We start from the raw sequence: 23,226 nt of genomic DNA, 5'->3' as shown, positions 1-23,226 counted from the left end.
GCCGTTCATTACTTTTAGGGAAGGTCTGAACAGAACAAGGCAGCTTAATAAATAGTGATGGTGAGCTTTATAAACAAAGAAGAACATCTGCGTCCTTCTCACAATACATGAGGTCATCTAAGTTAGCAGCTGTATGTATTTTTGCATGTTAAACCTGTGCATAGTAGCCTATTTTTGTTGCTTTCTTTCTCTAATTATAAATTGAACCAAATAAGCAACATGGAAAAGGAAGAAGGCACTTTCATTTAAAAGATGTACAGACCTGTAGCCTGAAGTCAGACCCTTGTGATTGTTTAAACCTCAGAGCACTTCATTGTCCTGTGACGCACAGTGGTCAGAAGTTGCTAAAATAGGTGTGTTTCACCGGGTCTGGGAATCCCAGGCAGTCTTGAGCAGTTCTAATTCCTTGACTTATCTTAGCGGTTGCAATGACCCCTTTATATTAAAGGCACATAGGTTGGTGATTTGGGGGCAATTAAAATAAACAGGTCATCGGGTCATTAGGAATCAGCCTCGGAGAAAAATAACACCTGTTTATTTCTTTTAAAGAACTAGAAGGAAACTTCCCCCACGGAAATGAGATTTGTTTAGACCCTCCAGGTGTTGGGGGTGGGAAAATAGGGGCTGTGTTATGAATAATGCAGAGAAAAATGAAAGGAAATGCTAATCAAAAGAAAGTGATAAGATCCTCAACCAGGGGAAGGGAGTAAAAGGATGTCCTTGGAGTTAAGGTTCACTTACCATTTTGCCTTTCTTAAACCTCTATTTCCACTTAAGAGCAACTTTCTAGATAAATACAAAAACAGTTTGTCAGAGATTAGAGAAGTGTTTAAATAAGAAGTTAAAACCTGCTTATGCAGTATTTGAGCCATTATTGGTGAGATCACATGCATGTTTTGAGTTCATGAAGCCCAAACTGTATACAAGCAGGAGTTATGATATATAACATGGCAACTAGAAGTGCAGTCCCTGGGGTCGGGCCACCTTGGTGTGAGTCTCACATCCAGCATTAACTAGCTGGGTAATCTCTGGTAAATCAGGTAACCTCTCTGCCTCGATTTTCTCAACTGTAAATGGAATTAATGTTAATACCCAGATTATGCAGTTGTTGTCAGGATTAAAGAAGATACTGTAATGTGAAGCACTTAGTGTGTTCAGTAAAATGCTGGCCATTATTGTTTTAGACTGTTTTTCAGGAATATTTAGAGTTAGCCAATTAAAATGTCTTTCACTATCAGGGTGCCTGGCTGGCTCAGTGAGTGGAGCATGCGGCTCTCGATCTTAGGGTTGCGAGTTCAAGCCCCACATCGGATGTAGAGATTCCTTAAAAAGTAAAATCTTTTAAAAAGTTGTCTTTCATTGTCTTGTTGGAAATTCCTGAAGTGCTAGTTCAATTGTTATAGGAGTTAGAGTAGGTCAGTGGTTAGGCTCCACTGATAATACCCAGTAAAATAGGTCCCAGAATGCAATCATGGATGCTAAGATTATCTACAATGTATTTGAAGCCAATTTCCGCTATATGAGTGAGCAGTGAACAAATTTATTAAAATTTGGTCTAATAAACTTGCTCTCCATATTGCTCCCATTGTAAAACAAACAGCTTTTATGGTCTATTAGAAATGCACATATAGAGTCATGTGAAAGATTCATAGGCCTAAATAAAATGCCTTGCTTTACTATAAATTGCTTAATGAAGACCCTGTGGCTGTTCTGTTTGTGGCTGAACAATAAATATTTGCTAATTTAATTAAAAAAAAATTTCTCAAAAGACAGAAGGAAAATTTCTGCTTGAAGTCTTGTTTTCTTTTAGCAGAACAAATATTTGCCTTGGTTGAAGAAACAGTGTTTGAGTTTCAGTTTTCCATTTTGGCAACTTAGAATGTATCATCATACTGTTTTTCACTGGATCCCTTTTTTTAAGGAGAGAGAGAAATAGATTTAAACTAATATTAACACTAACGGCCTGAGTTTATTTATTAGGACTGTCGTATAAATGCTAAAAATAGCCTGATTACAAACAAGCAGGGTGGTGCGTCACTTTATTTTTTAGGGGCCAGTAGAGGGAAAAAAGTCCTTACTGTTAAATTTTATTCAGATTATCTTGCAGCACTTACACTCAGGTACAAAGGCCTGGACTGTTTTGCTCAGTTTTGTACTCTTTTAAGTGAATCACATAATAAAGTTTTATCTTGAAGTTTCATTGTATATGGCTTGAAAGCTAATAATCCATGCATAGAAGACCTTTGTACTTGTTTTTCAGGAGGATTTCTTTTTCTACACCTGAAGCTCCCGAATTTGTTGAATTTTTTTCTTTTTTCTTTTTTTTTTTTTTTTTACGATTTTATTTATAAGTAATCTTTACCCCCAGCTTGGGGCTTGAACTCACAACCCTGAGACCAAGAGTCACATGCTCTACCAACAGAGCCAGCCAGGCGTTTTTTTTCTTTTTTCACATTGATGATTATTGCTAATTAATGAGTAGTTCCATTTGAAACTAAGTAACATTGTAAAAATTATTGAGCCTGGATTCAGATAGAATTTTTTTAAGAGGGAGAGGTGGGGCAGGGCAGAGGGAGAGAAAGAAAGAGAGAGAGAGAGAATCTTAAGCAGGCTTCATGCCCAACATTCCTGAGATTGTGACCTGAGCGGAAATTAAGAGACACTTAACCGACTGAGCCACCCAAGTACCCCAGGATAGAATTTTTCATGTGGTTTTTCAAGATTCTTTCTGGAATCCACATTGATCTGATTTGTCCCAGTAGCAGAAAAGGGAATGAGCCAATGAAGAAAACATTTATTAAACATTTATTAACACCACTATCTGCAGACCATGAGCCCCTTCAATAAGTTTTATGAAAAATGTGGCTTCGCTGAAAAGGAATGTATAATATTATGGGAAATACAGGAAAGATAATTCTGTTTGAATATATACATGTATGCAGTCATTTCAGAAGTATTGCCCTTATAAGGGAGCTCACCCACTCTGAAGACTAAAGCTCTGAATTTCTGTCTGGAACAGTTCTAGCATGTCAGTGATCCTCTTAACTGTGTCACACTTGAAGGAGAGTTCTGATCGGCAGGTATGATTGTGTGACTGCTGCCCAGACACTATATTCGCCTTAAAGCAGCCTGACTTTGCATCGTTTTTTGTTTTTTGTTTTTTTTGGTAGATATTGGTTTATATTCAGATTTTTTTCAGTAGCATGTCTAGAAGTTGTTTGGGAAAGGTCTGTTAAGCCCTATCTTCCCTTTGATATCCTTAGGCAATTGAGTTTTTAAAGGTAAATGTAAGACTATTATTTTTCCCCTATTGTATTTCTGGCTTGGGCCCATTATTCAAATGATGACCTAAAAATTTTTCTATCCTGAACTGTTGACTAAAAGAAATTGACCTGCAAATAGCTTCAGTATTTATTTACTTATTTGCAAAATTATTTAACTAAGGTTGCAGAGGTGAAAGCAAATGGGTTCATGGTATATAGAAAACCTGTAATAATACTTTATAATATTATTATGTATTCTTCCCTTGGATAATTTGTTTTTTTTTTTTTTCTTGTAAGAGTGAAAGCATAACTCTTAATCAGTGCTGTTCATGTTTGTGCCAGGTTATGGCTGGCAGGTTATTTCCTTCTAATGAAGGGAAGTCCACTGATAAGGTTGGCAAATATTATTAAAAAATAAACTACCCCATGGTGATGAGGGTATAGCAAAACTCTGCTTGTGGGAGTATAAATTGGCACATCCTATCTGAAGGGCAGTTTGGTATAGTGTGTATCTAAAAGAGAAAATGGGAATAGGAACTCACAAATGAGAGGTTATCCACACAGAACTTTTGTTGTTGTTTTTAATTAACTTTTTTAAAGATAATTGTAGATTCACATACAATTGTAAGAAATAATATAGAGATGATCCCATTGTACCCTTTACCTATTTTCCCCAGGGGTAACATTTTGCAAAATTATAGCACAGAATCACAAGCAGGATGTTGACATTGATGCAGTCAAGATACAGAACATTTCATCACCGCAAGACTACCTCATGTTGCCCTTTTATAGTCTCCCACCTCTACCCTCTCCTTAACTCCTGGCAACCACGAATTTTTTCTGCATTTCATTTCTAGAGTGGTGGGGTACTTTTTAGCTACAGCCTCTTTCTCCTCTCCTTCTGGGACCCCAATGATACAAATGTTTGATCTTTTATTGTAGTTTCACAGGTCCCTGAGGTTCTGTTGATTTTTTTTTTTTCTCCAGTCTATTTTCTGTTATTCAGATTGGGTAATTTCTGTTCTGTCTTCTACTTCACTGATTCTTTCTTCTGCACCCTTCATTGATCTCATCCACTGAGCTTATTTATTATGATACATTTAAGTTCCAAAATTTCCATTTGGTTCTTTATATAGCCTGTTTTCTTTTCTGGGACTGTTTTGTTGCTAAGATCTTCTCTGATTTTTTTCATTCATTTCAGCTGCGTTTGAAATTGCTCAATGAGGCATTCTTATCATGGCTGTTTTAAAATTGTTGTTAGACAGTACTAACATTCCTGTCCTCTAGGTACTGGAGTCCGTTGATTATCTTTGATTAGTTCAGTGGGAGGTCTTCTTGGTTTTTGCCACTGGAGTTTTGGTTCTTAATTAAACTTTCTCTTTGGACTGGCTTCCTCTGGCACCAGTCTGGCAGAAGAACCCAGGGGTGCTGTCGGGTGGAAGAGATTCAGGTTCCCCACTCAGCCTCTCGTAATACCTAATGGGGTGCTCCTCAGATCTGCTGGCTGGGAGTGGGAGTTGGACTCTAGCTCTCTGAGCAGCCTTTTCCAACACCTCAGTGAGGGTGTCTGGATTCACCACTAAGCGGTGGTGAGAATCCTGACTCTCCACTAGGCCTTCCCTGACACCACCCCAGAAGAGACAGAGAGGGGCAATTCATTACTGCTTGGGGGGGCTGCCCACAGGATCTCCACGGACACCGTGGGCAGGAACCTTGGTACTGGCCAGTGGGAACTAAAGTTCCAGCCCCTACTTGGCCTTCTCTGACATCAACCTGCAGCAGTGTCAGCACCTTGTCCTATTGGCTCCTGAGGGTGAAAATCTAGGCCTTTCTTGGCATGAGTGTGGGTGGGACCACAGCCTCTGTTTTGTGGTGTTCAGACAGAGTGGCTATTGTTTAAATGTTCTTTTGCTAGGGTGCCCCTTTCCTGGTCATTTGGCTGAGAGAGCAGCCTTTTCTTGGGGTTTTGTCTGTGCCTCTGGTGTTTCTGGGTTGCATTTTCTCCAGTATCCATATGTGAGGCAAGAAGAAAACCCAGAGAACTCACCACTGTGCTGTTCCTCAGGTGCCAAGGCCCACACCAGTTCTGTTCTCTTCTCTCTCCTTTCAGTCTTATGTATGTTTTGTATGCAATGTATGCATGTGTGTAATGCCCAGGACTTTTAGGTGTATTTACGAGGAACAGGGAAAAGTATATCTACTCCATCTTTCCAGGAGTCTGCATAGTGTTGCAGAGTGTTTTAAAAGTATGAATTATTTTCCAGTCTAGTTTCTTATCTCTACCCTTCTCTCTCCTCACTTAGTTATCCCCTACCCTCATCTAGATTTCTAGGTCCTCTTGAAAAATTAGAAGTTCTGGCAGTACTGGACTTGAATGCGCACAATGTCCGTTTCCCATTAAATCTTCCAACCGAGGCCACGGTTAGTTACCATTTACCAGTGGTGCTTGTGGGGGCCACTTGCCCACTTTGCTCATTTACGATAACTGCTTGCCCTGGAAGGCGTTGGCTTCTGCCTAATGCAGGGTATCAAAAATGTTCATGCTCTTTGACTTGGTAGTCAACTTCTAGGAATCTACCCTAAGAAACTAATTGGAGATGCCATCAGAGATTTCTATTTATTACAGGTTTGTTTATATAATGGCAGAAAATGCAGTGAGCCTAAATAAAAAATATTCAGCTATGCTAGAATACAATGATGTTATTTAAAATTCACATTTAAAAGACTATGACATGGGAAATGTTCATAATAAATGAAAGAGCAGGATATGAAACTGTTTATACAGTATTATCCCAGGCTTTTATAAATCTTTTTCAACTTCTGGAATAAAATTCACTAAAATACCAACAGAATTAACTCGAGGTTTTCATTTTCTTCTGTATATTTTTCTGTACTTTATGAATTTCTACCATGAATTGTTAAGATTAAGAAAATAAAACCTCTTAAAATATTTAAGAATATTCTTGGAAGTGGTTTTTGTTATTATTAAATGGGATGTAAAAAAATTATACATGAGATGTTTGGGGGTATACCCTACATAAAGAAACATACTTTGCACATACATTTATGCATACAAAGTATGGTAATGCGAATATTTCATGAGTTTTGCTGGGAGTCTTGTATGTAGATAGCAGAATGCTGCCCGCATATCATATGGATTAAATAAGTGATGGGTGCAATGATTGAAAGATGGCATCCAGCTATTGACTTTTTGAGCTGTTCAATTTGGATAGTACCCATAAGAAAATACTTATGATTACCAAAAAGAAGGCAACAGAGTTAGCTGTCCTAAAATCATTAATGCTGTGTTACACATCCAGTACCTTTTAAGAGCTTGTGTTTAATTACTCTGTGGGAAGTTCTCCTTTCTTTATGACTTTAGTCATCATCATAAACTAGTTCAGGATGCCATGAAGAGATAAGTTCAAATTTTCCACTTGTGTCGTAATTAGGATATTTAAAAGAAATGTAGAGAGGTATTTTTCTGGCACCAGTTACAGGGACTTAGTGACCTAATTATTTATCTTTTGTTTAGTTTGACCAAGCAGCTGATGCTGAGTTATCCTGGATTACTGAAACCGAAAAGAAATTGATGTCTCTGGGTGACATCAGGCTTGAGCAAGACCAGACCTCTGCTCAGCTGCAGCTTCAAAAGGTGAAGAAGTACATTTCCAATTGTATCAGAATTATTTGTTAATGTGGCCCCAAGTCTAGACAATGTGCTTGCATGATTTACTTTGCAAGACCCCTCTAGTGTAACTTGGTATTTTTAACAACTTTGCCTGATTGTTTTCATTTTAGCCATACGCTCTCTCTTTTTTTATCTTTATATTGGTAAATCACAGACCTTCACCATGGAGATTTTGAGACACAAGGATATTATTGATGAACTTGTTAAATCTGGACATAAAATCATGGCCACATGCAGTGAAGAGGAAAAGCAATCAATGAAGGTATAATCTTGTCTGTGTGACTGGTGGTGAGACCCTTGACTAAATGGCCTGAGTTAAGCTCTCAATCCTAGAGAAGCACATTTCCTTTATCCACAGCTGCCATTTAGACAGCTAAATCATTAGTTTTAAGTAAGGCATTTTTCAAGCTTACAGAGTGACAGTAAAAGGAATATTCCTTAAGGGAATCACCTTGGGGACAATTTTTTCTTTTAATAGTTGCTAAAGCTATTAAGGTTTGTGTCTTTGAATAACTGGCACACATTAAACATTCAATTAATGTTAACCGTATTACTGACATTATTATCAGTATAAATTGTTATTATATATGTCAACTCTTGTTTATATGCTTCAAAATATGTGGTTCTCTCTAATGCTGAGATCCATTCTTTATAAAATTTTAGTAAGTTGTATAGGAAAAACAATGAGCTGAACAATTAAGGAAGCATCTAGTTTATGTATTTTTAATGATCCTTTAAATTGATGAAAAACCAGCCACAAGTAAAAAATGTTTCGTTCCATTCATATTCAGACATCTGAGCAGACTAAAGGAATTAATGTATATTAATGCTCCTGGCATTAGCCCACAGCCAAGAAGTTACACAAATGTCTGTGCCTACAATCACGTTTTAGAGTATGCATTGCTTTTTTAAGGTTTACCATAGCAAAGTAATAGAATGTAACTATATACTGATACTCCTCCCTCTTCTATTTATCCTGGCAATTTACTTATTTATAATTTAACCTTTCCTTTATTATTTTTACAAAGATCTTGACATGAAAAATTCTGATCATGATGAAATAATTCTTTGTCATTCTGTGATTTATTAGATTACTATCGTGCTTTATCTTCTGCTGTTAGTTTATGATGTGAATTTATACCATAATTTATACCATAATCTAGGTCACTATTTTGTGACCAGCCCACAAAATACAGTGTATAGTATAATGTTCTACTCTGATTCTAATATATATAATTAATTTTGTAGACTAGCAGTTCCTCTTACAGTTTCATTTGTGAAAGGTAGTCCTTATTTTTGGCTAGAAAGTAATGTTAATGTTGCTAGACTCACATGACACTTGTTTTCTAACCCAGAAGACCTGTAAGACCTAGAAAGGATAGTTGAAGAATTTTGCTTGTTATGTTTGGAAAGCTCAGTTTCTTATTCATAAAAATTTGAGGCCATTTATGTATTTGTTTATATTTTGGGTTTTGTCACCTAATATTTGGAGGTGGGAGGAGGTTCTCTGTCATTAAATCCTATGATTTTTGATGAAGACATAAAAATCTATTGTATGAATTGTATCATAATTTATTAGCTTAATCTCCAGTTGTTGTATTTTTAAGATGTTTTCCACATTTTTGCTGTTTTTTACATAGATATGGGAATTTTTTAATTTTATTTTTGCGGTAAGAATACAACATTAGCATATAGTAGATTATTCAGCCTTAAAAAGGAAGGAAATCCTGCTATGTGCAATAATATGGATGGACCTGAAGGATCTTTTTTTTTTAAGATTTTATTTTTAAGTAGTCTCTATACTCAACATGGGGCTCAAACTTACAACCCTGAGATCAAGAGTCACATGCTCTACTGAGTAAGCCAGCCAGGTGCCCCTTGAAGGGTCTTTTTAAATTCTAATTAAAGTGGACTTTTATACATAGGACTAGTTACAATCTAAATAGGCTTTAATGTTTTATTCATTAAACATACATTTGTTGAGTGCCTGCTTTGGTACTAGGCATATAGTGCTAGAAAAAACATTCTGGAGTACATGTGCTCTTTGGCCTGCTTGGCCAGCTAAACACATTTCATTCTCTTATTTTCTAGAAAAAACTGGACAAGGTGTTGAAGAACTATGATGCCATCTGTCAGGTAAACTCAGAGAGGTATCTGCAGCTAGAACGGGCACAGTCCCTGGTTAACCAGTTCTGGGAAACCTATGAAGAACTTTGGCCATGGCTGACAGAAACGCAAAGAATCATCTCTCAGCTTCCTGCCCCAGCCCTTGAATACGAAACTCTCAGACAACAGCAGGAAGAGCATCGGGTAAGCTTGATATTAAAGAGAGCGTTGTATTCTTCATTAGAAGAGAATCATGACTGTGATAGTGTTTTTTCGTATATGTGCTGCCGTAGCGAGCACGGTCATGGTGGTTTTTAATGCGATTCGATGCCTTACTTTATTAAGAGATTTTCGCAATATTGTATTCTGGTCTGCACAGTTGCTTTCCTCAGAGTTGCTTACCTGTTTTCCAGGGTTGCAGTGAGAAGACTCGTTGTGTATGTCATTAACTACATCACAGCTTTCCTAGAATAGTATGAAGTATAAACCATCCTGGTACAAAAACTAAATTCCCATTTTAAAATGTTAGAGAAACAAGCTGTTGAAGTACTCTCCATTTGTGCATGTTGAATTGCTTTTAGTTTATGGATATCGACTACATTTTATACTTCATGTGTATTGGTTGCAGCCATCTAGAATGTAAGCAAAGAGTAGAAATATATCGAAGCAGCATCATACAGACAAAGACCACTGAGCTTGGAGGAAATGAACAATATAACAATATGGCAAAACACAAATAATGTAAAAGCCAGCTCAATGGAAAGGGAAAATGCTGAAGTACAAAGACAAGTTGTTTCTCCTTTTTTTTTCACTCTTGTGATGGTTTTTGCTCCTATAAGTATGTATAAGTAAACTAGAGACTGTATTTACATTTACAAATGCATCAGTTTTAAAAATTAAAAAAACGGCCTTATGAAGCCCTCATTTCAGCAGTCACTTAAATATAACATCGCTTAAAATTTTGCAAGGGTTCGAAAGAGGGCTCAAGACTATCAGAAAAAATCTGGAGTTCTTGCTGTTTATGGACTTACGAATGTAGTTGCTGTCTCTCAGATCTGTACAAACTATACTCTGAGACTATTCGTGTGCATGCTGTGTGCACACATGCATGAAAAAGTTTATCTTCTTATATTACATCATTGTGCGAAGGATGTGACACACTTATTAATTTCATTTGTTTACTTTTTTAATCTACTGGCATTGAAGAATATCTCTAAGTATTTGTTTACAAGAGCTTTAGTCAACACCTTAATGCAAAAATGGAAATTTTATTGAGTTCTATCTACATGAGCACAAGAAAGACTTAAAAATTATGCAGAATTGAATTTAATTTTAGTATAAAGGTTTATTTGTGGCAGAAATCCTGATGCCTATCCACTGAATAACTTCTGATATAAAATGTTCCATGGATTTCTTCTATTCCGAGGTGAGATTTGAGTAGCTACGTTTCTAGCATAATATCAGATAAGGAAGGGTTACTACTGAATTATTATTGAATTTCAAAATGGAGTTAATTTTCTCTTTTTAGCATAATCTTTCAGCTCTCAAATTTACAGTTTCGTATATAAAGGAACTACAAAACTTTGTAGCCAAGTCTTCAAATTATTCATCGAAATTATTCATAGTATTTATAGCCTTCTAGAACAGCATTTCTTCTGTACCTCCACAGCTTCACCTTCAGCTATATTTGTGGAGATCTAGTTCATTCTAACCAGGAATGAAAAATGGCTCCAAGAGCCAGTTACTACGTGGTAGATATGTTGAGGTCACACTAAGTACGTCGAGCGTGACTGGACTCTTATGGCAGTATGTTGCCAAGAATCATTTTGTTACATATGAGGCAAAAGACATCTCCTTCTGGACCCTTTCTCCACACCCAAGTAGACATCTGGTACTACTAGACGTCTAAAAAAGGAATGGTCTAAAAATGGGTCATCTCAGTATGTCCCAAACTAAGGTGTCCCATGGTAGTGCTGCACAAATGAGATCTACCTAGATGCTAGCCAACTCAGGAAACTTCGTCAGCAGAGATCTCTCATTTGACCTGAGAGTCTTCTGATACCTCAAAGTGTAAGCTGGTTTTATAAGCATGCTTGTAGAGTATTGAAACCAGAACGTGTGTAACACATTCCTTTTCATGAGATTATCTATTCGCTATTACCATTACTACCTCCACTCTGTAAGGCAGCATGAATATATGATCTAATAATATGAAACAAAGATAAGAAAATCTCAGCCTGGGCCTCTCAGGAGCTCGATCGCGGATATGACCCTCCCATGTTCTTATGTGCAGCAGGTTAGATTTAGACCACCCCCATTCTTTTTTTCAATTGAATTTATGTTTATTTAGCTCTTTTTCAAGAGTTTTGAGACTACCTTCAGAAAAACTTCAAAAATAATTATGAGGATTGTTGATGATGTACCAATTTCCTCAACAGTTTTCAAAATAATTTATGACTGATTTTGGTGAGTACTTTAAATAAAAATTTAGAGTTATGTGGCCATCTTGGTAGTGACAGATGAATGACAGAAATGAAACTATTTGCAGGAGAAGATTGGTAGCTTTTCTCTAGACTATCTCTCCTGAATATAATTTCAGAGAAATTTTTGATGGGGGCTGGGCAGCAAAATAGTTTGGAGATATACCTTCTGGTGAGGGCAGGGAACTTCTGATTAGGGAACCTAGTCACTAATGTGGTACAAATGGAAGGCTCCTCAGTGCTACAGGGAAGCTAGCCTCAGTGAAACCTGGAAGCAAAGACGGATGTGGCTTTGGATTTGGCCCATGAAAAACTGTTCAGTGGAGGCCCTGGGTTCTGTGGAGTGTAGATATTCCAGATTTACTTATCTCCCTAGAAGGAATGGGGCTCCACCTGGATTAGACACATACTCATTAGTATAAATATCATCATATCTCTTGATTAGATGACATTATGCAAAATATGTCATATATTTTTCTTTAAATGTACTTTACAAATAATGCTCATTATACAGCTGCATATCTGACAGATTGAGTACCCTGTAGCCTTTAACATTTTAAAATAAATACAGATAGATTCGTTCATATGTATGTATCATACATATCATATATGTACATAGAATGGATTTATACTCAGGTAGAGATAATGTCATACATATGTACACATCTTGTATTGGTTTAAATATATATAATTACAATGCCTCGTGGGCTTATATCCCCTTAACTTAGCTTTATGTATGGTTTTTTTCTCTCTGCATTATGTCTACTCTCCTGTCTGAGCTGTTTTCTGTTGCCTTCTTTCTCTTTCTTGCTTCCTCCATTTTTTTAAATTTTTGCATATATCCTCAGTGTACAGAAGGGACACCAAGAGTTATGGCTTGGTCTCTATAGGTTGGGGATATAGTGATTTCATAATTCTTTTATGTAATATGACCCTTGTCAAAGTGTACTGCTCTTGATGGGAAATGCATAATGAACTGCGATTCATTATTTCACTCAACCAGCATTTTTGTGTGTTGCCCTTAAAGAGACTTTGACATGACCAGGCTGTTGTTTATTCTTTCTGTCGGCGGCATCTTTTGCTGGCAAAGAGCAGTATGAGCCATTCTGTGTTAAATGCCTTGTGATGGGGAGGGTGTTTGGAGTTTTTTGCCAGCTGGATGCATTGGGCATGTGGACAGCTGTAATACGGAGGCGTGACCCTGAGATACTGAGAAGCTGTTTGGTTTGTTATAGCAACTGCGAGAGTTGATAGCCGAACACAAGCCTCATATAGATAAGATGAACAAAACTGGGCCACAGTTACTGGAATTGAGCCCAGGCGAAGGCTTTTCCATCCAAGAGAAGTACGTGGCAGCTGACACCCTTTACAGTCAAATTAAAGAGGATGTCAAAAAGCGAGCCGTGGCGTTGGATGAAGCTATTTCTCAATCTACTCAGGTAATCATTGGCGCCAGAAAGATGATTGAGCTCTTCGGAACAGAAGAGCGTGGAAACACATTTTCTTGGATCTCCTGATTAAATTTCCAACGAAATTATTTCACTACATTAAATCTGAGTATGGATGTTTTGGCCTCTCAGAGGTGGTATTTGGTTGGTCGAGTCCTTACATTTCTCTGCCTCCTTGGAGATCAATACAAAATAATTGTCAGTGACTTAAGAAACATACAGTTGTCATCACTATCCAAATATTGAAGTGGGTCCAGAGTAGAAAGGAATATTTGCCTTTGGGAGAGATAAAAGAAAGTGTTATTATCATTATTAATGAGACATTCCCAAGAAAACAATAAGAAGAAAGACTGTGTGGACTAAGAAGGAAAAAATATAAAGTTGGAAATTGATGTTTTTCTTTTTTGAAAATACTTTTTTTTTCAAGAAGTTGAATTTGAAATTACCTACAAATTTTCCATTTGCAGAGTTGGGCTTTAGTCATTAGAGACACTGACTTTAGAGTGGTCCATTTTCTGGAATCCTTAGTGATGATTCCTTTAATATTGAAGATAGTGTAGCATTGTGCCTGAGCAAGTTTTTATAATTTTGCTTTATTGTCTGTGGTGCCTTTGCAGATAAAACTTTAAAATGCTTTTATGAATCTGATAATGTATTCGACCATGAATGAAATTCAAACTTCTTTTTTTTTTTTAATCATTTTTTATTATATTATGTTAGTCACCATACAGTACATCCCCGGTTTCCGATGTAAGGCTCAATGATTCATTAGTTGTGTATAACACCCAGTGCACCATGCAATACGTGTCCTCCTCACTACCTATCACCGGTCTATCCCATTCCCCCACCTGTTACAATGTCAGGGAGGCTTTTGTTTTTGTCTCATTTTTTTAACATTTTTCAATTCAGGAAATTTATAACTTAAGTACCTTTATTCTCATCAAAAATGTTCATGAATCTTACATTTAATAAAATAACTTTTTAAGATATCAAAGTAATGAGTAAAAACAAAACAGTTTGATAGAAAAACACAGTTTATTGGACTTAATTTTTAAAATTCATTTGAATTATGATAAAATGAAGCAACGGCTAAGATGCTGATGTCAGGTAGTCCATTTATATATTAACCTATCCTGTTTCCTAACAAATACACTCAATTGGGTAGATATATTAACAGAGGACTGAAGATTTACTTCTTGATTGAGATATTAAATAGATGGTTTTTTTTTTTTCATTTAAATTTCACTTTTGATGTCACAGGTCTTTTCCCCATAAATGATCCCTTTGATTTACTTCTAGTTCCATGACAAGATAGACCAGATCCTTGAGAGCCTGGAACGCATTGTGGAGCGTTTGAGGCAGCCGCCTTCAATCTCAGCGGAGGTGGAGAAGATTAAGGAGCAGATCAGTGAGAATAAGAATGTGTCAGTAGACATGGAAAAGCTACAGCCATTGTATGAAACTCTTAAAAAGCGGGGAGAAGAGATGATCGCGAGATCTGAGGGCACTGACAAAGACATATCTGCCAAAGGTAATAATTTCAGAATAAGGAAACGATTGAGCTTTACTTTTAAACTAATTCTAAATGTTCATGCTATTTACTGACAGTCCAATTGCATGATAAAATGCCAGATTTTAGAAAAGGTATTACGAGTGGGGCTGAAGGGCTATGTACATAAATCCCTCGTTAATGTTTTTCTGTGTTTGTGGAATCGGTTATATACACAGCGTGCTGTTATGCAAAAGCCATGTGTTCTCTGGGACTTTTAAACCAGATGTTTAAAGGATGATGCTAATCACACTAAACCTAGGGTTTTGGTTTTTTTCTCATTACTAATCACACACTACTTTACATAACTGGTACCACAGAATGGGTATTCCCATGGCTGCAAAAATGGCAAACACGGCCTTAGCCAGCCATCTTAAAGATAGGAGCTGGGTGGTCAAAAGGAAAAACACGCACATAGATTAGTTGGAAGTTTATGATAAGGGTACTCTAGAGACAAGCCCAAAATACATATCCTACATTGTTATATTCCTAGAACTGAACATTGTTATTCTTGATTTGGAGAGCCTAGGTGGTTCTTTCGTTTTCTTTGGAATTAAGGTCAACCTTGGTGCACTTGAAACCTGGTGAACTTAGGTCTACTCTGAGCTCACTTGCCTTGAGCATCTACTTTTGTCAAAAAGAGCCTTAGTTCAGGAGGAGGAGGATACCCTGAGGTCTTGCATTTGTCTGGAATATGCTTTGTGGGCCTAGTGAGAACCAGTAGACTGGGGTCAGCCAAAATTGGATCCAGTTTTAGATACTCAGCAAATTGAATCACTGTTGCTGTGTGAACTAAAACATTCGGCTCTGTTGCTTCGGCGGCACTAACGTATTGCCTTTTTGATACTGTTTTGTGTCATAGCTGTTCAGGATAAGCTTGACCAAATGGTTTTCATTTGGGAGAACATACACACACTGGTGGAAGAAAGGGAAGCCAAACTGCTGGATGTCATGGAATTAGCAGAAAAGTTCTGGTGTGATCACATGTCATTGGTGGTAACCACTAAAGATACACAAGATTTCATCCGGGATCTAGAGGATCCTGGAATTGATCCCTCGGTAGTTAAGCAGCAGCAAGAAGCAGCAGAGGTAAGCAGAAAATCTCCTTTAAAGTTAAAAATACAATAATAAGTTGTGGTGTAGTGAAACCTGGATCCCTTTGGTAAATATTCAGTATTGCCCTATTAAAATGTATAATTCATTCTGAACATGGAATGCATGGTGATGTAGTAGGAGATAGGTCACACCCACAGATTTCACTTAGTACATATTTTAAAAGTTTCTCTTCATCCCCACTGCTTCCACCTTACTTCAGGGCCTCGTTAGCTCCATTTTTGGATTCTGAAGTCATCCAGAGTGGTAGCCCTACCTGCAGAGTCTCTTTCCTTGCCAGGCCTGCAACCTTGCCTTCAGGCTTCTCTCTAGATCTGCTCTTACTGTATCGCTGTTTCAAACCCCTCGGAGGCATCCACTGCCTACTGAATCATATCCAAACTCCCTACAGCAGTGGAGTGGCCTTTCACGTCCTAGCACAGGCCGACCTGTGTTTCCAAAGCCGTTTTGTCATGCTGCTCCTGTATTACAAAGTGGCTGTCCCTAGCGCTGCTGTGTCCTCTTTGCACATTAGTTTCCTTGAGTGGAATGGCCCTATCCATTTTTATTTGTACCCCCAGTGCCATAGTTTAGGGCTTGGTTTATGCTTATTATTTCTCAAGTGAATAAATATATTTAACCAAGAAGATGAAAGCAAAAGTAGAACACTGCATTTTTCTTTCTTTCTTTTTTTTTGTGTGTGTGTGTAATCTACAAGTCCTAGGGAAATGACATAAAATGTAAATCCAGAGCTAGATTACCCTAAATCTGCTAACAAGTGATGTAAATTTGTATGACATTTTTGAACTCGTATTTTCCTTGTCTATTTTATTCTATGATTTTATTTTATTCTTTATGATCTACTCTTGGCAACTCTCAGATATAGAATACAGTAGTATTTACTACAGTCACTATGTTTTACATTATATTCCCATGACTTCTTTTTTAACAGCTGGAAGTTTGTACCTTTTGACCCCCTTCACCCAATTCTCCTTCCCCCGTCCCCTGCCTCCGGCAACCACCAATCTATTCTCTGTATCTGTAAGCTTGGTTTTGTTGTGTGGGGAGGGGGGAGGGTTTTTTTTTAGATTTTTATGATTTTTTTTAGATCACTTAACCTCTATTTTAAATGAATATTGCCAAACTGTTCTGTTTGAAACATAAACTATATTTCTATACTTTTCATTGTTATTAATATTAAAGGAGCTTGTTCTGGTATTTGTTACATAGAATTAGTTCTTTAAATATTGTTTTCATAATAAACATTTGATGTTTGTTGCAAAGGATGCTGTTTTTTCTTTAAAATATTTCTTCTTATTGAAAAAATTTATTCCAGAAGCTTGGAAAAGAGAAAGAAGAAGAAAATTGATCATAATCCCACCTCCTAGAAATAAGTCTAATTAAAGTCTTTGCGTGCATCCTTTTAGTTCCAGTGTGGTTTTGGTTAAAACTCTAAGGCTGTTATTTCTTACTGTAGGCCATAAAGGAAGAAATAGATGGACTCCAGGAAGAGCTGGATATAGTTATTAACCTGGGTTCTGAACTCATTGCTGCTTGTGGGGAGCCCGATAAACCCATTGTCAAGAAGAGTATAGATGAGGTACAGCTAGCATTTTTCCTTTTCTCACTAGAATGCATTTTAAAAGAGATCTTGTTTAACAAAAGCGTATTTGATAGAAGTAGTTGAAAACTTAACAAATGACACTAAAAGAGTTCTACTATTTATGTTGTAGTTAAATTCAGCCTGGGATTCTCTAAATAAGGCTTGGAAAGACCGGGTGGACAAACTCGAGGAGGCGATGCAGGCTGCCGTCCAGTACCAGGACGGACTGCAGGTAAGGGGGTCACGGCAGGGCTGCTGGGGGAGGAGGCATGTGGCCAAGGTCTGCAGATGCCCACACGGGCACCGCCCCAGGGCTGCAAGTGTGCGTGCAACTGCCTCGCCTACTTCAGTTTGGGTTTTCCTTCTAGAAGGTATTTCTTGAGATCTGTGCAGATGTGTAGAGACATCTAAGTACATTTTTATACACATGGTGAAATTTACTTTGAAAAGAAAAATTTTAATGTTTAAAACATTGTTAATGGTTCAGCCCCAGACAGTGAGATGGAACCGAATCTGAGTTCTGTTCTAAAGTTGAGTGGAGTAAGATGAAAGGAGTAAACACTATCTAAAAATATCACTAAGTTTAACTAAAGTCAGAAGTAAAGAAATTTGATTTGAAGCCAGTGTTCCCCGTGAACTAAAATAGATTTCTGTTTTATTAGGTCATAATCTGTTGTATAAAATGTAAAATGTTTTTCTTCCTTTCCATATACATAATTCCTTTTCATAGTTGTTTTTCATATCTCTTAAGGGTTCTCATTCAGTTTTTCAACCACTTTTAAAGTTCCTTCTTTTTTTATGAAAAATCGTCTTGTCAAACGAGGCCAGCTTAGGGACATTTCTCTCCCTACCTTCTTCAGCCTTATTCCATTTCCTAACAGGCTGGCCAACGTTGAATCTGTCAATCCTCCTACCGTATGGAAAAAGCCCTTCTGAGTATTTCCATAACACCAAGTGAATATTATTTTTAAAGCTTAGATGAGAACATCTTTTCCTTTTTATTATGCCATTCCATTTCTATATTTGTAAAAATAAATATCACAAGCCAGGCTTTATGCCAGCTGAAAGTGTTTTGAACTTTGGAAATATATGAAAAAATTCATTACAAATAATATCTTATATAACTTTCCTCCTTCCCCCACTTTTTAACCAGAGAGATAATTTATTGGTTAGGTTTCAATGGCCAGTAACTAATCAGGCTCCAGCCCTCAGTTTGTGGGACCAGGTCATAATTTTCCCATACTGTTGGTAAATGAATGTGTTGTGCCCTCTCCATGGCTAGCGACGGCACTGCCACTCTTTGCAGTCTTTGACCTCAGGAGCCATTAGCTATAGAGGTCGCTGGCTAGGCACCAGGACTCATACTCTCTCCTTACCCCTGCTAGAAAAACAAGGCCCACTAGAGGTTAGTAGCATCACCTGTGGGAATGAAGGGCCACTTGATTTATTAAATAGCTGGGGCTAGCTAGAGCTAGATGTTAAAGGTCCAGAAGCTCTAGATGTTTCAGGGTTTGACTGTAAAGTAAAATAAATTTTATTTCCTGGGTTGCTGCTTAAGTTCTTGGTTTTATTAATGATAACTAAAAATACCGGATAGTTTCCAAGATTCTTCCTCCTCCTATATGGTCTGGTAACCTCATTAAAGTCCATTATAATTTTGTGTATTCAGTATCTGAAAGAAATGTGAGTTGTGCCTTTCTAAAATGTTTGTATTACCTAACAAGAACAGGAAAAATAGATTCTGTAGTCTGTGTTGTAATTCAGAATAATGGTCATAATATTAATCTTTGTAGGTGCAGGATTTTAATGCTAAATAATAGGTCAGGCTTTGGTTGGGCCAGATACTTTGCTCAGGTGCTAAACAATAAACTTCTTGCTTATTTGAATAAGCAGATGGATTTGAATCTTTTTCTTCAATATATTTACATAATCTGCCTCTTAGACATAAGAAAGCATGGAGAATTCTGTTTCATGTGTTGGAATTTGTAAAACTTTTTTTCAAATGCACATTTTTGAAAGTTCTTAGTATTCTAAGATTCTATTCAGAAAAGAATTTCCTTTGCAAACTTGGATGCAGAATTGAAGGTTACATCTATTGCATATTTGGGACTTTTTCTGTCATATTGTTGCTTTTATTTGGGTGAACCATCTTAATTTGTAAAATAGGCTTATTCCATAATACCTGTATAGATTTACGATTTTACTTTTCTGTAACACTTGGGATGTTATAGCAATTTCCATGTACTTAATTCATGGACTAATGTGTTTTTCAGGCAATATTTGACTGGGTAGATATTGCAGGTGGTAAATTAGCTTCAATGTCACCAATTGGAACCGATCTTGAAACTGTCAAGCAGCAGATTGAAGAGCTAAAGGTATGTGTGGGCTTCATTAATTTCAAAGACTGCATTTTTATGTTCTTTATTCGTAGGATTCTTGACGCAAATTTATTTTACATAATTGAAGTCTTAACGTGTTGATTGTGAAACTGGTTTACTGTGGTGCTTGTACATAATGAGCAGCATATAAGTGCTCATTAAATGATATAAAATACTAGTCGTCTTCTTATTAAATCAATCCCTGTTCATTATAGAAAAGTCAGAAAATACAAATAAGCAGAGACAACTACTCTTAAGATTCGATTTATAGCCTTTCAGATCTCCTCCTGTGGGGAACGCAGTGAGGAGGGGGAAGGGCTGGTGGGGTGTGGGGAGTGTTTTATGCATACGTAACCCATACGGTAAGGATCTTTATGACTTCATTTCTCAGTAGTGTCTCAGCGCCCTCGCTGCACATGCAGCAACATTTTTGCTCTCTCCAGTGCGTCAGAGTAATCCATTTAGTCTAACAAGCTAAAGAAACATCCGTGGCATAATAGTGTTCCCAAAATGTTTGTTTTGTAAAAATATTTGTTGTTTTCCATCTGCTTTCCTCTGTAATTTTTGCTTTTGTGGTTCTTGATCTCCAGCTGTGAAAATGGCTGGACTGTTTCCTCTCTGAATTCCTCTGTGCTGCTGATGATTTATCCAAGTGGGATCAGCTGTTTCCTTCCTAATTTCAAGTTTCCATCCACAGAGACATCACACCATTTTCAATGAACTCTACTAGCTCTTTATATACAATTAATACCTGGCTTTAAAATTGTAGCATTTTCTTCTCTATGGTTTAGAATATTTCATTTAGAAATGGTTACTGTTAACATCATTGTGAATTTTTTTTTTAGCTTTATGTGGTCGTGTAGTAAACACATGGTATACTTTACATTCACAGGTGTACAGTTTTGGATATTTGCATATATCTCAGTAGCTTTCATACGGTAGGCTGCTTAAGAGTGCTTTCTCTGAAATTAGATTGTCTGACATTACATCCCGGTGCATCCACTTACTTAGCCAAACGCCCTTGGGACAGTTATCTAACTGGTCTCATGTTTATGCCCTTAGCTTAAATTGAGAATAAAATTATTTTCTTTATAGGTTTGTTTTCAACAAACCAAGTATTCACAATACGTTAGTATTTTTTTAATTATTATTTTTATGTTTGAAAAAAAGGGACGGTTTAGCCATTAATGACTTACTCTTTAATGATTTACTATTACAGATTAAAAATAAATATTTTATGAAAGGACAGTTTCCTACTGCAAGCAACCATTTGCTAACCTGTGTTGGTTGGCAAAGCTGAGATTATTAAATGCATGTTTAGTGAGCACCGGGAGAAAAAATAATGTTATTCTGAGTCAGCAGTGGGTGAGGCATAGGAATAACTCTTAACACAGCCCAGCTGCGAAAAACAAAATGTTCAGTGGGTGTAAGATGTATGTATGTTTTTGAGCAGGCAATGTTACCCTGGGTCTCTTAGGGATATTTTTGGGGAGTTTCATACATGTCAGTGTATTTTTTATTTTATTTTCTATAATTTCAGTGCTCACATATTGCATATATATAGACATTGGAATAAGGTTAGCCTTGAAATGTCTTAATTTTTTTACTGTAGAGAACAAAAATGTGAAATATCAAAATTATAAATAGAAAAATCGTTCTGTCATGAAACATTGAATAAAGAAAAAAGACATCCCTCATCTTTTTTTTGTGTTAGATTTTGTGTTAGATTTTTATTCCTGATCTTCACCTTCCTGACTGTAAGAAATACGAACTAGGATAAATATTGAATCCATAGAATTTTTTTGTTTAAAGTTTTGATTTAGAACAAATTTTCCTTGCATCTCTCTTTTTTTTAAAAAAAAATAGCAATTTAAGTCAGAGGCCTACCAACAACAGATAGAAATGGAGAGACTGAACCATCAAGCAGAGCTTTTGCTGAAGAAAGTAACAGAAGAGAGTGACAAACACACTGTTCAAGACCCGCTAATGGAGCTGAAATTGATATGGGATAGTCTGGATGAAAGAATTATCAACAGACAGGTAAACACTGGCACTCTGTTAAGAAGCTAGAAAAGTTCAATTTCATATATTAAGGTAAAATCATTATTAAAAGGGAAGATTAGGTGATGAGGTACATAAAGTTTTGAAGCCCCTAAATTCTTATTTTATTAGAATTCTTCCTACTTCTCACATGTCATTTTTAACCACAAGGAATTTCAAACTTAAAATGTAGGCTATGATGATTGGGCTTCATTGGATATGCTTACAGAGTTACACAGCATGCAACAATGGATTGTTTTGTCTCTGTTATTTTTATAAATGTGTGTCATTCATAATATCAAATTCATGTAGATTTTCTTCCTCTCCATTTTTTCTGTAGCATAAGCTGGAGGGGGCTCTGTTAGCCCTGGGCCAGTTCCAGCACGCCTTGGATGAGCTGCTGACGTGGCTGACGCACACCGAGGGCCTGCTCAGTGAGCAGAAACCTGTGGGAGGAGACCCGAAGGCCATTGAAATTGAACTTGCCAAGCATCATGTATGTAGCTATTCTTGTGTGTCGTGTTTCTCTATGCGGTTTTAGTGCCGCCAGATTGTTTTCTGGTAGGTTTCCTCTTGATGCGTTTTTCAAGTTTATGATTTTAGTGCAGGTCCACATTTGACGTTTGTAACTGATGGTTAAACTACTTAAAACACATTTTTAAAAAGATCACAATCAAAAAATTTTCCCCATTGTTCAAGGCAGTTGTCAAGAACAGCAAGGGTGGGAAACCTTTGGTGAAGTTTTAGGGCTGCATGGCAAACATTGGTTTAAATCCCTGATGATACCCGTCACTGGATTGACAGAGCCTAGTTTTTAAAAGTTGTTCGGGGAAAGCCTCCAAGTCATAGGCTCGAAATGTTCCACTGCGGGCTGAGTGTATGTTTTCCCTCTGGTCACCCATATCTCCGTGTGTCTCACCTGCTGCTCGTTTGGCACATCGGACATCTTTTCTGTTTGCCTGTACGTCTCTCACTGTGTGGAGTTTGCTCTTTAGTCTCTGTGTCTCTCTTACTTCCCACTTGCTTTCTGTGACTTTAGTCCTTTTCTTTCTGAATTAGTCTTTAACAATATTTGTCATGTTTACAAGGGTTTTTATATGTCCCACACTTGATTTAAAGCTTTGAATTAAAAATGTTAATCTTGAGATACATGGAAAACAACTTTATATTGTTGTCATCTTTGTGACATTTGGTTGATAATTCATAATAGAAAATTCCCTATCTCTGTACAGCCTGAAGGGTTTAGGGAGCAGGAAAGCATAGAGCTGACCACAGTGGGCCCCAAACTGATAGCAGGAAGCATCTTCCCAGCTTAGATGATCTCCAGCCTAGGTCATCAGAGCAGACCTCACAGGGGTTGAGAGCAGAGCTCTAGCTTATTACGATAAAGTTCATTCGCCTAGAAAAATAATAAATCCTGAAACCCAGTTGTTAGAATCCTTGTGTGAATGACCAAAGCCATTGACTTCGCCAGGAAGAGTGAGATAAATAAATTTTTTTCAGAGAAAAACAAAATGAAAATCTCTCAAGTCGATAGGCTTAATGAATAGACGGTTATGATCAGTAGAGTTTATCC

General features: G+C 37.1%; 1 protein-coding gene across 28 annotated transcripts in view; it reads left to right on the top strand.

Annotated features, from left to right (window-relative positions):
* Window positions 1-23,226, top strand: part of LOC113261161 (dystonin) — a 453,463-nt gene that overhangs the window by 390,414 nt on the left and 39,823 nt on the right. For all 28 annotated transcript variants that reach the window (XM_026507181.4, XM_026507164.4, XM_044387138.3 and 25 more), the window contains 11 exons: window positions 6,799-6,918; window positions 7,109-7,216; window positions 9,046-9,264; window positions 12,776-12,979; window positions 14,288-14,519; window positions 15,400-15,626; window positions 17,107-17,229; window positions 17,363-17,464; window positions 19,506-19,607; window positions 21,477-21,650; window positions 21,991-22,146. In XM_026507181.4, the coding sequence (XP_026362966.3) occupies window positions 6,799-6,918; window positions 7,109-7,216; window positions 9,046-9,264; window positions 12,776-12,979; window positions 14,288-14,519; window positions 15,400-15,626; window positions 17,107-17,229; window positions 17,363-17,464; window positions 19,506-19,607; window positions 21,477-21,650; window positions 21,991-22,146 (1,767 nt within the window). The remainder of the gene's footprint in view (window positions 1-6,798; window positions 6,919-7,108; window positions 7,217-9,045; window positions 9,265-12,775; window positions 12,980-14,287; window positions 14,520-15,399; window positions 15,627-17,106; window positions 17,230-17,362; window positions 17,465-19,505; window positions 19,608-21,476; window positions 21,651-21,990; window positions 22,147-23,226) is intronic.

Source organism: Ursus arctos, unplaced genomic scaffold (genome assembly GCF_023065955.2).
Source record: "Ursus arctos isolate Adak ecotype North America unplaced genomic scaffold, UrsArc2.0 scaffold_29, whole genome shotgun sequence".
NCBI lineage: Eukaryota > Metazoa > Chordata > Mammalia > Carnivora > Ursidae > Ursus > Ursus arctos.
This window is presented reverse-complemented; position numbering and strand designations above follow the sequence as displayed.